The sequence below is a fragment of the Garra rufa genome, chromosome 11 (genome assembly GCF_049309525.1).
Source record: "Garra rufa chromosome 11, GarRuf1.0, whole genome shotgun sequence".
NCBI lineage: Eukaryota > Metazoa > Chordata > Actinopteri > Cypriniformes > Cyprinidae > Garra > Garra rufa.
The window spans coordinates 46,480,193-46,495,593 of NC_133371.1; the positions used below are offsets into that span (position 1 = coordinate 46,480,193).

General features: G+C 26.3%; 1 protein-coding gene across 1 annotated transcript in view; it reads left to right on the top strand.

Moving 5' to 3' along the window:
- LOC141345391 (neuroplastin-like) overlaps positions 1 to 14,765 on the top strand; it is a 49,883-nt gene extending 35,118 nt beyond the window's left edge. Inside the window, exons 5-7 of the mRNA XM_073850244.1 lie at positions 13,380 to 13,401; positions 13,472 to 13,563; positions 13,655 to 14,765. Coding sequence (XP_073706345.1) covers positions 13,380 to 13,401; positions 13,472 to 13,532 — 83 coding nt within the window. The 3' untranslated portion in view covers positions 13,533 to 13,563; positions 13,655 to 14,765. The remainder of the gene's footprint in view (positions 1 to 13,379; positions 13,402 to 13,471; positions 13,564 to 13,654) is intronic.
- The last annotated feature ends 636 nt before the right edge of the window (positions 14,766 to 15,401 follow it).

Genomic DNA, 15,401 nt, shown 5'->3' on the forward strand with positions numbered 1-15,401 from the left:
GCTCCATGCTAATTTGACCTTTGCAGAACCACAGAAGGGTATCTCAGAGCCAGGGGTGGTCAGACGCTACCCTTTCCAATGTGCTGCGAGATGCAGCGTGTTCTAGTGACTGGCGGCACACGACTCTCAGTCAAACTCAGCTGCTTCTATTGTGTTCAGCTTAACTCCAGCTACAACTCAAGATACATCGGTCTTATTTAGTCTTTATCAGATTCAACATCCACCCAGTAAGTGTTGTTTACATGTCTAGCAGTAATTGCATGGGATGCATTGGGATTTCCCATGTACAAACTGAGCTAAACAGGAATAGAAAAGAAAAACCATATTAACCCTCTGGTTGTGTTCGGGTCAAATTCACCTGGAAAAGATATTATTTTTCCCAAAAGTACTAGTTTAACATTAGTGTAACATTATCGCATTCGACTCAAACTGTACAATTTTCATTATTTTTTGTGGGTTTTATTTCACCTAGTCACACTTGTGGTTCTGGTCAAAAATGACCGGACTCCAAACAACTGCTTATAAATCTTTCATTTTTCTATATTATCAACAAATATTGGATTTATTCTTTTTGTGAACTTGTTTTCTTTCATTTAGGACTGGTTTTGTGTTTCTATTTGCATCTGATTAACTGTAAGCCTCATTTATCCAAAAGTAGGTACCTCTTTTTTGAGTGAAAAAATATTTTTTTATGAATAATTTTCACAATATTAAACAAAAAATCATGAAAATGTCCACTGTTTCTCACACTAGTGTGCTTTAATGTTTAATCAGGAAGCTTGCTTTTAAATGCTTTTATTTTGTACAAATTTGCAAAAAGTCACACTTGTGGTGATCCCGGTCAAAAATGACCGGACTCCAAACAACTGCTTATAAATCTTTCATTTTTCTATATTATCAACAGATATTGGATTTATTCTTTTTGTGAACTTGTTTTCTTTCATTTAGGACTGGTTTTGTGTTTCTGTTTGCATCTGATTAATTGTAGGCCTCATTTATTAGAGAGTAGGCACCTCATTTTTTGAGTGAAAACAGCATTTTTTTATGAATAATTTTCACAATATTAAACAAAAAATCATGAAAATTGGCACTGTTTCTCACACTAGTGTGCTTTAATGTTTAATCAGGAAGTTTGCTTTTAAATACTTTTATTTTGTACAAAATTGCAAAAAGTCACACTTGTGGTGTTCCCGGTCAAAAATGACCGGACTCCAAACAACTGCTTATAAATCTTTCATTTTTCTATATTATCAACAAATATTGGATTTATTATTTTTGTGAACTTGTTTTCTTTCATTTAGGACTGGTTTTGTGTTTCTGTTTGCATCTGATTAATTGTAGGCCTCATTTATCTGAGAGTAGGTACCTCATTTTTTGAGTGAAAACAGCATTTTTTATGAATAATTTTCACAATATTAAACAAAAAATCATGAAAATGTCCACTGTTTCTCACACTAGTGTGCTTTAATGTTTAATCAGGAAGCTTGCTTTTAAATGCTTTTATTTTGTACAAATTTGCAAAAAGTCACACTTGTGGTGATCCCGGTCAAAAATGACCGGACTCCAAACAATTGCTTATAAATCTTTCATTTTTCTATATTATCAACAAATATTGGATTTATTCTTTTTGTCAACTTGTTTTCTTTGATTTAGGGCTGGTTTTGTATTTCTTTTTGCATCTGATTAATCGTAGACCTCGTTTATCTAAGAGTAGGCACTAGGCACCTCATTTTTGAGGTGTAATTTTCACAATATTAAACAAAAAATCTGGAAAATTTGCAGTGTTTCTCACACTAGTGTGCTTTAATGTTTAATCAGGAAGTTTGCTTTTAAATGCATTTATTTTGTACAAAATTGCACAAGTCAAAAAAGGCACAACATGCTTCTGAACACTAATGGTTTCTCTTACTTTCATTCTCCTCCATTCACTTTCAGTGGCCAGCCATTTTTGGCAAATGTGACTGTGGAATTTTGTACAAAATTGAAGCAATTGAAAGCAAACTTCCTGATTAAAGCACACTAGTGTGAGAAACATTTTATCTAAAAATGCTTTTTTCACTCAAAAAATGAGGTGCCTACTTTCGTATAATTGAGGCTTACAGTTAATCAGATACAAATAGACACACAAAACCAGTCCTAAATGAAAGAAAACAAGTTGACAGAAAGATTGAATCCAATATTTGGTGATAATCTAGCATAATGAGAGACTTATAAGCAAACACAACCAGAGGGTTAAAGTCAGCATGAATAGTTTACTTTCTCTATAAACATTCCTGGTTTTATAAACAATTCATCAGTGCATGTTTCCAAAGGAAATAGTTTGACATTTTAATCCCTCATCAAATTAACATGCTTAACGATTGAGATTTATGACCCCATGAAAGAAATTAAGCTGTCTTACACTTAAATTTGAGAGTATAAATATCAGAGTATAAATATCTCTAAATATTCTCAGAGCAGAGAGAGCGCATGTGGATGGTTGCCAGGTTGGGAAGATCAAGTAAAACACTGGGAAGACAGTCGTATTGTCACAATATCAGATTTTAAACATAGAACAACAGGTAAAGCAAATGAATAATAGATGATTCAAATGGAGGTTATAGTTATTTTATCTATTTAAAAAAGCATTTCACCCCCTTTAAAAAAAAAAAAAAATCACATGCCAGATAGAAATCTTTGCAACTTTGATAAGAGCTAAAAGGACACAGCCGAATCTTATTTCATGATATAGTCATTTTATTTTATTTCACAATAACAATTTATATCATGATATAGTCAATTTTGTTATTATTAATAAGAACATAGATGCAAGTAACAAACTAAAGGACAAATACAATAAAACAAAGACGCAAGTGAAATCAATAGGGCCCTATGACATTTGTTTTATTCCCAAATCCGTTTTATTTTTTCCAAATTCATTTAAACTTTTCTGCATTCCATTTTTTTCCATTTTGAATTATTCTGGACTGTTTTAATGGTTACATTAAAAAAATATTTTTCAAAAAAGCAAGTCTAATTAATTGAAATCATGAAACGTACACGATTTAACTGCAATTTCCTAAAAGTTTAACAAAAATTAAATTTTAAGGCCCTATAAAATGTTTTATTTTTATTTTAATCAAATTCTATGAATCTTCTGCATTCCATTTTAATAGTTTCATTCAACTTTAATAAACAAAAGCTTGTCTAATTAATTTATAAAGATTAATTAGATTTTATAAAGAATTACGTATTATTACTATTACTACAAATGAAATAAATAGGGCCCTATGAAATTTGTTTTATTCCCAAATGTGTTTTATTTTTTCCAAATTCATAATTTTTCTTGATTCCATTTTTTTTTTTTTAATTTTGAATTGAATTTTCTAGACTCTATTTTAATGGTTACATGTAACAAATATGAATAAAAAGATTCATTTTTCTAATTAATTGAAATCATAAAAAATTAAATTCAGTTGTATTTTGATCAAATTCTGTGAATCCTCTGCATTCCATTTTAATAGTTTTATTTTTACTTTTATGATCAAAAGCATGTGTAATTAATTGATAAAGATTAGATTTTTTTTAAAGAATTTTTTTTTTTTTTTCAAAAATACTGTATTGTGTGTGAATAAATTCTACTAAATATTTTTTTCTGGTAAATATTCCTTAAATATTGTTTTAATAATTTTTTATTAGTAGTAGTAGTACTATCATTACATTAAGTCATATTTCTGTCAAGTTAAACCAAACTTTATTTTGACAGGAACTCATGACATCTGGCAACCGCAAGCAGTAAATATAAGCATTAAAGCTAGAGGAGGTTTCTTACTTCTTACTATTTTTTGGATAAATAACCATCAGGCAAATATTGCATTTGATTATGTTTAATACAGAGATGCAAAAATCGTTTTTATGATTAGAACACGATTTACCGCGTAGCCCTAAACTATTTAGCCATTCTTTAGACTGGTTTTGCAGGTATTGTTGTAGCCAGAGTTCATATGAAAGGTTATGGTGATAACAGCTAATAACAATAGAAGTTGAAGTCTGTTCTATAGTGAGACACTGAGGCGAACTTGATGATCTGGGCTGTGAATGTTGCTTTATGTTGACGTGTAGTTTGTGTGCTGATGAACACACTCTTTGTCAAGTGCTGGTTCTGCCTGAGGATGGTTTCAGCTGGAAACCAAGGGGGTTTTGTTGGTTCATATTAAAATATACACACTAGGCAGGAATTAAATAACCCAGATGCTCAACCAAACTGAATGAAAGTGTTTAACGATTGTGAGTCCCTGCCTGAAAGACACAATAAAATGCATGATAAAATGACTGCAAGTAAATAACGGGTCAAACTTTGTTTTTTCCTTCTCCGTGTGGCTTCGTATTCTTTGTTGTTGGTAAGTTTGAGAACTTGCATGTCTTGAGAAATTAAAAAGATGTTTGTGTCATCAACAGTATTCATTGTGACTGGATTCCCTACTGTTACTTGCTATGAGTGGTAATGGGCTTTATTGGCAAAATGCAAAATAATTTTTAATATTTAATATTTTAAATCAGAATTTTTCTAGTAATATAGTTTTCTGTGTTAAGTCAAAAACTTGATGGATGAGTCTCATCAAAACATATCCGGGACATATTTCACCTTCAGAATTCATTCATTATGACATTTATTTTCATCCCCCTTGTATTACAGTTATACAACAGCGTTTTAGTGCCACGTAAAAAAAAAAAAAAAAAAAATCTAAATTCTCTTTCGAGAATAAAGTCCAAATGTTTTGAGAATAAAGTAGAATTTTTTTTTAAATAAAGTTGAAATATTACAAGAATAAAGTCCAATTGTTTTGAGAATAAAGTCGAATTTTTTTTTAAATAAAGTTGAAATATTACAAGAATAAAGTCCAAATGTTTTGAGAATAAAGTCGAAATTTTTTTGAAAATAAAGTTGAAATATTACAAGAATAAAGTCCAAATGTTTTGAGAATAAAGTCAATTTTTTTAAATAAAGTTGAAATATTACAAGAATAAAGTCCAAATGTTTTGAGAATAAAAGTTACAATATTTCACAAATAAAGTCGAAATTCAGATAATAAAGTTGAAATATTATGAGAATAAGGTCAAAATTATGAGAATAAAGTTGAAATGTTTTGAGAATAAATTTGAAATATTATCTTTGCGTTCCAACGTTCCACCTGCGGGAAGTTTTGCGCTGAGTTAAATTTAAAAGGAATACTATAGGAAATTACGACAATAAAGTCTTATTCTCATAATTTTGACTTTATTGAAATATTTAGAAATTATTCTCTTAGTATTTCGACTTCTCGAAATATTTTGATTCATTTTAATTTTTTTGTTGAAATATTTCTAATTTGTTCTCGAAATATTTTGACTATCATAATTTTGACTTTATTCTCATAATTTTGACTTTATTGTTGAATATTTCAATATACAATTTTATTCTCAAAATATTTTGACTTCTCATTTTTACTTTCTTGTTTAAATATTTAAACTTTATTCTCGCAATATTTCGACTTTTATTTTCATAATGTTGACTATTGTTGAAATATTTAGACACTATTCTTAAAATATTTAGATTTTATTCTCAAAATATTTTGAATCTTCTCATTTTGACTTGTTGAAATATTTCAACTTTATTCTCAAAATATTTTAACTTTATTCTCATAATTTCAACTTTATTCTTGAAATAGTGCAACTTTAATTTCATAATATTATTTTAAAAAAAAAAATATGTGGCACTAAAACGCCGTCAGTACAGTCAAGCTGGGTTTTTTTTAACAATAAAAAAGTAGTAAAACAAATAATAGCATGATCTTTGGATAATTTACCATTTTTATAATATATATATATTCTGTATTTTTTTGTTAGGGTTAAAATATGACCCAGATATGCTCTTGACAGGTTTCGAGAGATTCACCATGGCATCTTTATTTTATGACCTAGTTACTTCTGTTCATATAATCAAAGGTGTCACTTGAGACACACCTTCCTAATGAAGAAAATGAGCATCATAGCAGCATCTGGATAGAAAAACAAAGAGTTCATTGCTTATTTTTTAAGCCTGAATTGTGGCATGTGTCTAGCTGCTTGTTTTGCACTGGATGATCCGCTGAAGAGCCTCTACAGACTCTATTTTACAGCAAGACTGCATGCAAAACATGGAGTAAGGAGAGAAAGTTGGCGTGCATGAACGGCGTGTCCTGTTCTGTGGTTTGGGGAGGATTTGTCCCCAGGAGAGGGAGTGATGGGAGGCTGCACTAGATTAAGGTAGATTATATCTGCCCACAGTCTTATCAACAGAATCAGAGATGAGGACGTAATGCGATGACGCAAATCCTCGTGCCAGGATTTCATATTTCCAACGGCGGCGTCCTCTACACCTCTGTGTGCAGATATACTGACATTAGCGACAGTCAATCACTGCATGAAGGTTTGTTCACACTGACCACCATTTTATTCAACAAGCTGAACCACAAATGAGATAAATGTGACCCTGGACCACAAAACCGGTTATAAGGGTCAATTTAAGGGTGAAATTGACATTATATCTGAAAGCTGAATAAAAATAAGCTTTCCATTGATGTATGGTTTGTTAGGATGGGACAATATTTGGTTGAGACACAACTGTTTGAAAATCTGGAATCTGAGGATGCAAAAAAATCTAAATATTAAGAAAATCGCCTTTTAAAGTTGTTTAAATTAAGTTCTTAGCAATGCATATTACTAATCCAAAATTAAGTTTTGATATATTTATGGTAGGAAATTTACAAAACATCTTGATGGAACATGATGTTTACTTAATCTTAATCTTATTTCAGATTTATTTCAATTAACAAAATTATAAAATAAAAAAAAATATGATTTAATGACTATATTATATTTCAGCTTTATTTCAATTAACAAAATTATTTTTTTCTAGTAATTTAATTACTAAAATGTAAACTTACTCAATTATTCAGTTATTTGCCAAGAATTTACAAATTTTAAATATTTTTCATCAAATACAGTATATATTTAATTTCTGCTTTATTTCAATTAACAAAATGATTCAAAATATATATTGTTTGTTTTTCAATTAATGTTCATATTGTATTTCAGTCAACCAAATTATTTATCTTTTGTAATTTTATTACTAAAATGTGAACTTATTTATTCAGTTATTTGCCAAGACATTTCCATTTTTAAATATTTATCAAAGTTTTTCATCTAATATTTATATTTTATTTCAGCTTTATTTTAATTAACAAAATTATTTTTTTCTAGTAATTTAATTACTAAAATGTAAACTTACTCAATTATTCAGTTATTTGCCAAGAATTTACATTTTTTTAAATATTTTTCATCAAATACAGTATATATTAAATTTCTGCTTTATTTCAATTAACAAAATGATTTAAAATATATATTGTTTGTTTTTCAATTAATGTTCATATTGTATTTCAGTCAACCAAATTATTTATTTTTTGTAATTTTATTACTAAAATGTAAACTTATTTATTCAGTTATTTGCCAAGACATTTCCATTTTTAAATATTTATCAAAGTTTTTCATCTAATATTTATATTTTTTTTCAGCTTTATTTTAATTAACAAAATTATTTTTTGTTAATTTTATTACTAAAATGTAAACATACTAATTTATTCAGTTCCAAGAATTTCCAATTTTACATTTTTTTTTTCCATCTAAATTATAATTAATTTCAGCATTATTTCAATTAACAAAATTTTCTATTTTTTGTAATTTTATTACTAAAACTTAAACTTATTCTATTTTTTATTTCAGTTTTTCAATCAACAAAATGATTATAATAATTTATTAATTATTATTTTGGTATATTTTAAAGATTATAAAAAATAAATAACGTGTGTGTGTGTGTATATATATATATATATATATATATATATATATATATATATATATATATATATATATATATATAAAATTTTCATTCTATATTATATACTTAAATTTAAAATTTCAGTTTGTTGTGAGGGCAACATTTCTGTTTTTTAACTTAATATTTATTTCAACTTTTTTGCAGTTAACAAAATGATTTGTAATAATTTAAAAATAAATCAAATAAAAATATTTTTATATATATTTTTTAGACTTTTAAACTTTATTTCAGTTTGTTGTCAAGACAATATTTATGTTTTTTTCCCCCTTAATATTTATTTAAGCTTTATTGCAATTAACAAAATAATTTGTAATAATTTAAAACATATTTTGTAGCATTTTTTAAGATAATTTTTTTAATATATTTTTTGTAATTGTCATTCTTCAGCTTCAGTTTGTTGTCAAGGCAATATTTCTGTTTTTTAACTTTAGTTTTCTGCAATCTGAGGATGCAAACAAATCTAAATATTGAGAAAATCACCTTTAAATTTGTCCAAAATGAAGTTCTTAGAAATGCATATTACTAATCAAAAATTAACTTTTGATATATTTACAGTAGGAAAATTGCAAAATATCTTCATGGAACATTTACTTAATATATCCTAATGAATTTTGGCATAAAAGAAAAATACAATGTACTTTTGGCTATTGCTACAAATATACCTGTGCTGCTTAAGACTTAAGGTTTTGTGCTCCAGAGTCACATATTGGTAAATATAAGATCCTGCAACTTCTAATATAATTTAATAAAAGTAATACATTAGAAAGCAGATATATATAATGCATTATATCATGAGCAAAATGCATGTTTATTAGTGATTGAGTTTATTTTAAATCATTGGTCAGTGTGAACAGCCCTTTACCCTAGAGCTCCTGACTTTATTAGAAAAGGTTGTCGATTTGCACAAGAACATTAGTTTGGTCTGTTTTATGGAGTGAGGGAAGAAACTGCGCTGTTGATCTGATGGTTGTGCATTCAGAAGGATGAGGTTTTGATATTGTCTGTTCATAACCTGCTTGGTGTCCAGCGCTGTGAATGCTGCTGCCTGTGGACGCATGTGCTGTCCGACACACATACACTAACCACAACTACCCATCTGTCTGTGGAGAGACACAGTGACCTCTAACTTAAACCACCTTCCTGCATCAGAAATAACCTGTTGTTTTATTCATCTGGAGAGTAGATATATGCAAGGTCAACACACCTATTGATTTACTGCACATGCCTTTTTAAGCTGTTCATGAGTGCCGGATAATAATTATTAGTTTGGTTTTTTATATATTTCATATTATTTCACTTTATTTCAAGTTTCAGTAGTACTGCAACTTATTTAATTTCAGCGAGTTACGAAGGCAACATTTTCATTTTTTAATATATTTGTTTTTCTTTTTCAAATAATGTTTATATTTTATTGCAGATTTATTTCAATTAACAAAATTATTTTTTAGTAAATATTAACTTTAATTTCAGTTTTTCATTTAATGTTTATTTAAACTTTATTGCAATTAACCAAATTATTTTTAATAATTTACAAAATATTTTTTGTATCTTTTAAATATGAATTTATATATATATATACATTTTTTTTTTAGTAATTTTTATTCTTTAACTTAAAATTTTTGTTTGTTGTCAAGGCAACATTTCTATTTTTTAATTTCAGGTTTTCATATATTTATTTCAAATTTATTGCAGTTTACCGGAATCATAGTAATTTTAATTTTTAAACTTAAAATTCAGTTTGTTGATTTACTGCACATGCCTTTTCTAGCTGTTCATGAGTGCCGGATAATAATTATTAGTTTGGTTTTTTATATATTTCATATTATTTCACTTTATTTCAAGTTTCAGTAGTACTGCAACTTATTTAATTTCAGCGAGTTACGAAGGCAACATTTTCCTTTTTTTAATATATATATTTGTTTTTGTTTTTCAAATAATGTTTATATTTTATTTCAGATTTATTTCAATTAACAAAATTATTTTTTAGTAAATATTAATTTTAATTTCAGTTTTTCATTTAATATTTATTTAAACTTTATTGCAATTAACCAAATTATTTTTAATAATTTACAAAATATTTTAGTATCTTTTAAATATAATTTTATATATATATATATATATTAGTAATTTTCATTCTTTAACTTAAAATTTTAGTTTGTTGTCAAGGCAATATTTCTATTTTTTAATTTCAGGTTTTCATATATTTATTTCAAATTTATTGCAGTTTACCGGAATCATAGTAATTTTAATTTTTAAACTTAAAATTCAGTTTGTTGATTTACTGTACATGCCTTTTTAAGCTGTTCATGAGTGCCGGATAATAATTATTAGTTTTGGTTTTTATATATTTCATATTATTTCACTTTATTTCAAGTTTCAGTAGTACTGCAACTTATTTAATTTCAGCGAGTTACGAAGGCAACATTTTCATTTTTTAATATATATATTTGTTTTTGTTTTTCAAATAATGTTTATATTTTATTGCAGATTTATTTCAATTAACAAAATTATTTTTTAGTAAATATTAACTTTAATTTCAGTTTTTCATTTAATGTTTATTTAAACTTTATTGCAATTAACCAAATTATTTTTAATAATTTACAAAATATTTTTTGTATCTTTTAAATATGAATTTTTATATATATACATTTTTTTTTTTAGTAATTTTTATTCTTTAACTTAAAATTTTTGTTTGTTGTCAAGGCAACATTTCTATTTTTTAATTTCAGGTTTTCATATATTTATTTCAAATTTATTGCAGTTTACCGGAATCATAGTAATTTTAATTTTTAAACTTAAAATTCAGTTTGTTGATTTACTGCACATGCCTTTTCTAGCTGTTCATGAGTGCCGGATAATAATTATTAGTTTGGTTTTTTATATATTTCATATTATTTCACTTTATTTCAAGTTTCAGTAGTACTGCAACTTATTTAATTTCAGCGAGTTACGAAGGCAACATTTTCCTTTTTTTAATATATATATTTGTTTTTGTTTTTCAAATAATGTTTATATTTTATTTCAGATTTATTTCAATTAACAAAATTATTTTTTAGTAAATATTAATTTTAATTTCAGTTTTTCATTTAATATTTATTTAAACTTTATTGCAATTAACCAAATTATTTTTAATAATTTACAAAATATTTTAGTATCTTTTAAATATAATTTTATATATATATATATATATTAGTAATTTTCATTCTTTAACTTAAAATTTTAGTTTGTTGTCAAGGCAATATTTCTATTTTTTAATTTCAGGTTTTCATATATTTATTTCAAATTTATTGCAGTTTACCGGAATCATAGTAATTTTAATTTTTAAACTTAAAATTCAGTTTGTTGATTTACTGTACATGCCTTTTCAAGCTGTTCATGAGTGCCGGATAATAATTATTAGTTTTGGTTTTTATATATTTCATATTATTTCACTTTATTTCAAGTTTCAGTAGTACTGCAACTTATTTAATTTCAGCGAGTTACGAAGGCAACATTTTCATTTTTTAATATATATATTTGTTTTTGTTTTTCAAATAATGTTTATATTTTATTGCAGATTTATTTCAATTAACAAAATTATTTTTTAGTAAATATTAACTTTAATTTCAGTTTTTCATTTAATATTTATTTAAACTTTATTGCAATTAACCAAATTATTTTTAATAATTTACAAAATATTTTTTGTATCTTTTAAATATGAATTTTTATATATATACATTTTTTTTTTAGTAATTTTTATTCTTTAACTTAAAATTTTTGTTTGTTGTCAAGGCAACATTTCTATTTTTTAATTTCAGGTTTTCATATATTTATTTCAAATTTATTGCAGTTTACCGGAATCATAGTAATTTTAATTTTTAAACTTAAAATTCAGTTTGTTGATTTACTGCACATGCCTTTTCAAGCTGTTCATGAGTGCTGGATAATAATTATTAGTTTTGGTTTTTATATATTTCATATTATTTAACTTTATTTCAATTTAACAAAAAGATTTTCAAGTTTTAGTAGTACTGCAACTTATTTAATTTCAGCGAGTTACGAAGGCAACATTTTCCTTTTTTTAATATATATATTTGTTTTTGTTTTTCAAATAATGTTTATATTTTATTTCAGATTTATTTCAATTAACAAAATTATTTTTTAGTAAATATAAATTTTAATTTCAGTTTTTCATTTAATATTTATTTAAACTTTATTGCAATTAACTAAATTATTTTTAATAATTTACAAAATATTTTTTGTATCTTTTAAATATAATTATATATATATATATATATATATATATATATATATATATATATATATATATATTAGTAATTTTCATTCTTTAACTTAAAATTTTAGTTTGTTGTCAAGGCAACATTTCTATTTTTTAATTTCAGGTTTTCATATATTTATTTCAAATTTATTGCAGTTAACCGAAATCATAGTAATTTTCATTTTTAAACTTAAAATTCAGTTTGTTGATTTACTGTACATGCCTTTTCTAGCAGTTCATGATTTTTTTGAGTCATTTTAGTACATAAGCTTAGTACTAAAATAGTACTTTTAATTTCAGTTTTTCATAATATTTATTTCAACTTCATTGCAATTAACAAAATTATTTTCAATAATTTAAAAAATATTTTTAGTATCTTTTTTAAGATTTAAAAAATATATATATTTAAATTTTTTGTCATTTTCATTCTTCAACTTGTCAAGGCAACATTTATATTTTTTAATTTCAGGTTTTCATAATATTATTTCAAATTTACTGCAGTTAACAACTATTACAACATTTTCAACTATTAACTAAAAATCTGCAATCTGAGGGTGCAAAAAAATCAAAATATTGAGAAAATCGCCTTTAAAGTTTTGATAACTTCTTTTCATTTATTTTATAATTATTAATTGCATGATTTTGAATAATTCTACAAATATTTTCTAGTATTCTTTTAAGATTTAAAAAATAGTTTGTAAATATTTACAATGAAAAAATGAAAATAGTCTTTTCATTCTTCAACTAAATTTCAACTTGGTTTTAAGGCAATATTTCTGTATGTTTCTTAATATTAATTTCGGCTTTATTGCAATTAACACAATTATTTTTAATAAGTAAAAAAAATTTTTTTTTGTATTTTTCATTCTTAAACATTAGTTTGTTGTGAAGGCAATATTTCAGTTTTAACTCCTTTTTTCTATTTTAACTTGTAACTTTTTTTCTTAATATTTATTCAGTTTTTTTGCAATTACAAAAAAAAAAAAAAGATTGATAAATCTCTTTTTTATTTTTTTAATAGTAGTAGTATTTTTTTTAATTTTTATATAGTATAACATAACTTATTAAAAAATGTATTTGACTGCTGTTGCATTTCTACAAGGACCATTTAACCAAATAACTAATTAACAAACAATTTATGTTACATCCAGTATAAGTATAAAGTGTGATGGATTAATGTCTTTTTTTCTTGCATGTTCTTCACCTGCCTCATCTTGTCTGATGAAGATGATGAACCAGTTGCGGCAATGTAAGAACACAACTATAAACACTATAAATGACTTTATTAACCGTGTTTAACCGCACACATCTTTCAACAGAAAAACGAACTCCACCAACAACCACAAAGACAAAAACGTACGACAGCGGAACACCAACTGAGCCCACGGACCAACGTCGAAGAAAGCTGAAGGTTTACGCTCGATCATTCATTGTGGAGTAACAAAGCAGCATGCAAACGTTCCCTTGAGTCGACTAAACGCTTCCCCTTCCCCTGTTTCCAGATGACCAACTGCATATCCTGACCATACGGACGTATCCGAGGAGAGGAGACGCTCCTGGCGATTTTCAGCGACGCATATCCTGCCTCACGTGGTGAAGAAGAAAACAACAATAACGACAGCATTACACTGGCAGAAACGAACAATAAAGACTGTCTTAAGTTCGCCTTATCCAGGCTCATGATCTGTGTGAATGTGGACGCTGACCGAAATCATTCTGAAAGGTGAAGATGACGATTTTATGTGCTGTTGACGTTGCATTTCGTTCTTTTATCATGCCCTCCTGCTGCACTAATTCTTTTCATATCTACATGTCGTCTCGAATGCATGCAATAACATAATCGAATAAGATTCAGATATCGTTTTCTATTGTTATTTTAAGTGGCGTTGCATCCAAATTGAATAGCCGATGTGTGTGTGTTTGTGTTTGTGTGTGAGTGTGTGAGAGAGAGAGCATATCAGTGTGTGTGTGTTTTTAAAGAAATTCAAATGGATAAAAAAGAATCATTGAGATCTTTGTACAGTTTATCATCCAATAAAACAATACTAAAAGGAGGTGTTTTGTCTTAAACTAGAATGCAAGAACCTTTGTTGAGTGGCAGAACAGTATTTAATCTTAAAGCTGATATTGTATTAAATGAAACGGATAACGTGTAACATTTATTTTCTAGAGTTATTTAGACGTCTTGTACATGTGGTGCTGTAAGTGTTTGAATATTCCGATAGCATCTGTAAAAAGCAAAAAGACTATATCTTATTTTATTTTTTATTTTTTTTGTAAATGTCGTTTCTTTTTAGAGAAAAGATGATTCTTGTACAGCATGGCTATAATCCTATGCAATATGTATTCATATAGACCTACTGAGAATTGTAAGGCGGGGCGGGTTTGTTTAATTTCAGAGAATATTAAAAAAGCTTTAACGGGACAGAGATAAGGGTGCTTCGCATTTGAAATGCACTGCTGTAGTTGCATGACGACTCCTGATCAATACAGTGTGTGTCACCATGACAACGGACCAACATACAAGGGAGGAGGACGTGGGTGGAGCTAAAGCCATTACAAACTATGTGAAAACTATTGTTTCCTTTTTCAAAATAAAGGTTCCAAAATATGGTAGCGTTTCTGTGTCATTCTGTAGAACTGTGTCTGCCTTAAAATAATGACTTGGTTGTCGTCTGTCAGATTAAATGTCTTTTGCTTGACTTACTTTAAGCACATTTTACTGAAAATCATACTTTTAATTGTTCTTTTGAATTTTCTTTTAAATAAAGGTGTAGCTGGATTTTGCACAGTATTATTTATGTACTATTACGTTATTAATATTTGTTTTACATTTTTTCTGTTATTATTTTAATACATTTATAGATTGATAAATTTTATAAATCTTATTTTTTAATTTTAGTTTTAGTAATTTTTGTATCGCTCATTTTATTTTAGGTAATTGTTTAGATCATTTTTTTCCAGTTTGGGTTTTTATCTAATATTTAGATTTTATTTGAGCTTTATTGGTTTTTAATTGTTTTAATTGTAGTAATTTAGTCAAATTAAACTTATTTCATTTCATTCAAGATTTGTTTTTCATCTTATATTTATATTTTATATTACTATATGACTTTTAGCTTTAGATTTAGTCATTTTAATGTTTCAACTTTCTATCTTTTTACTTCAGTTTTTCGTATGATAAATTAACGAAATGATTTTTGAAAATTTTTTAGTATTTTTTTTAAAGATTTAAAAATAATTTAATAA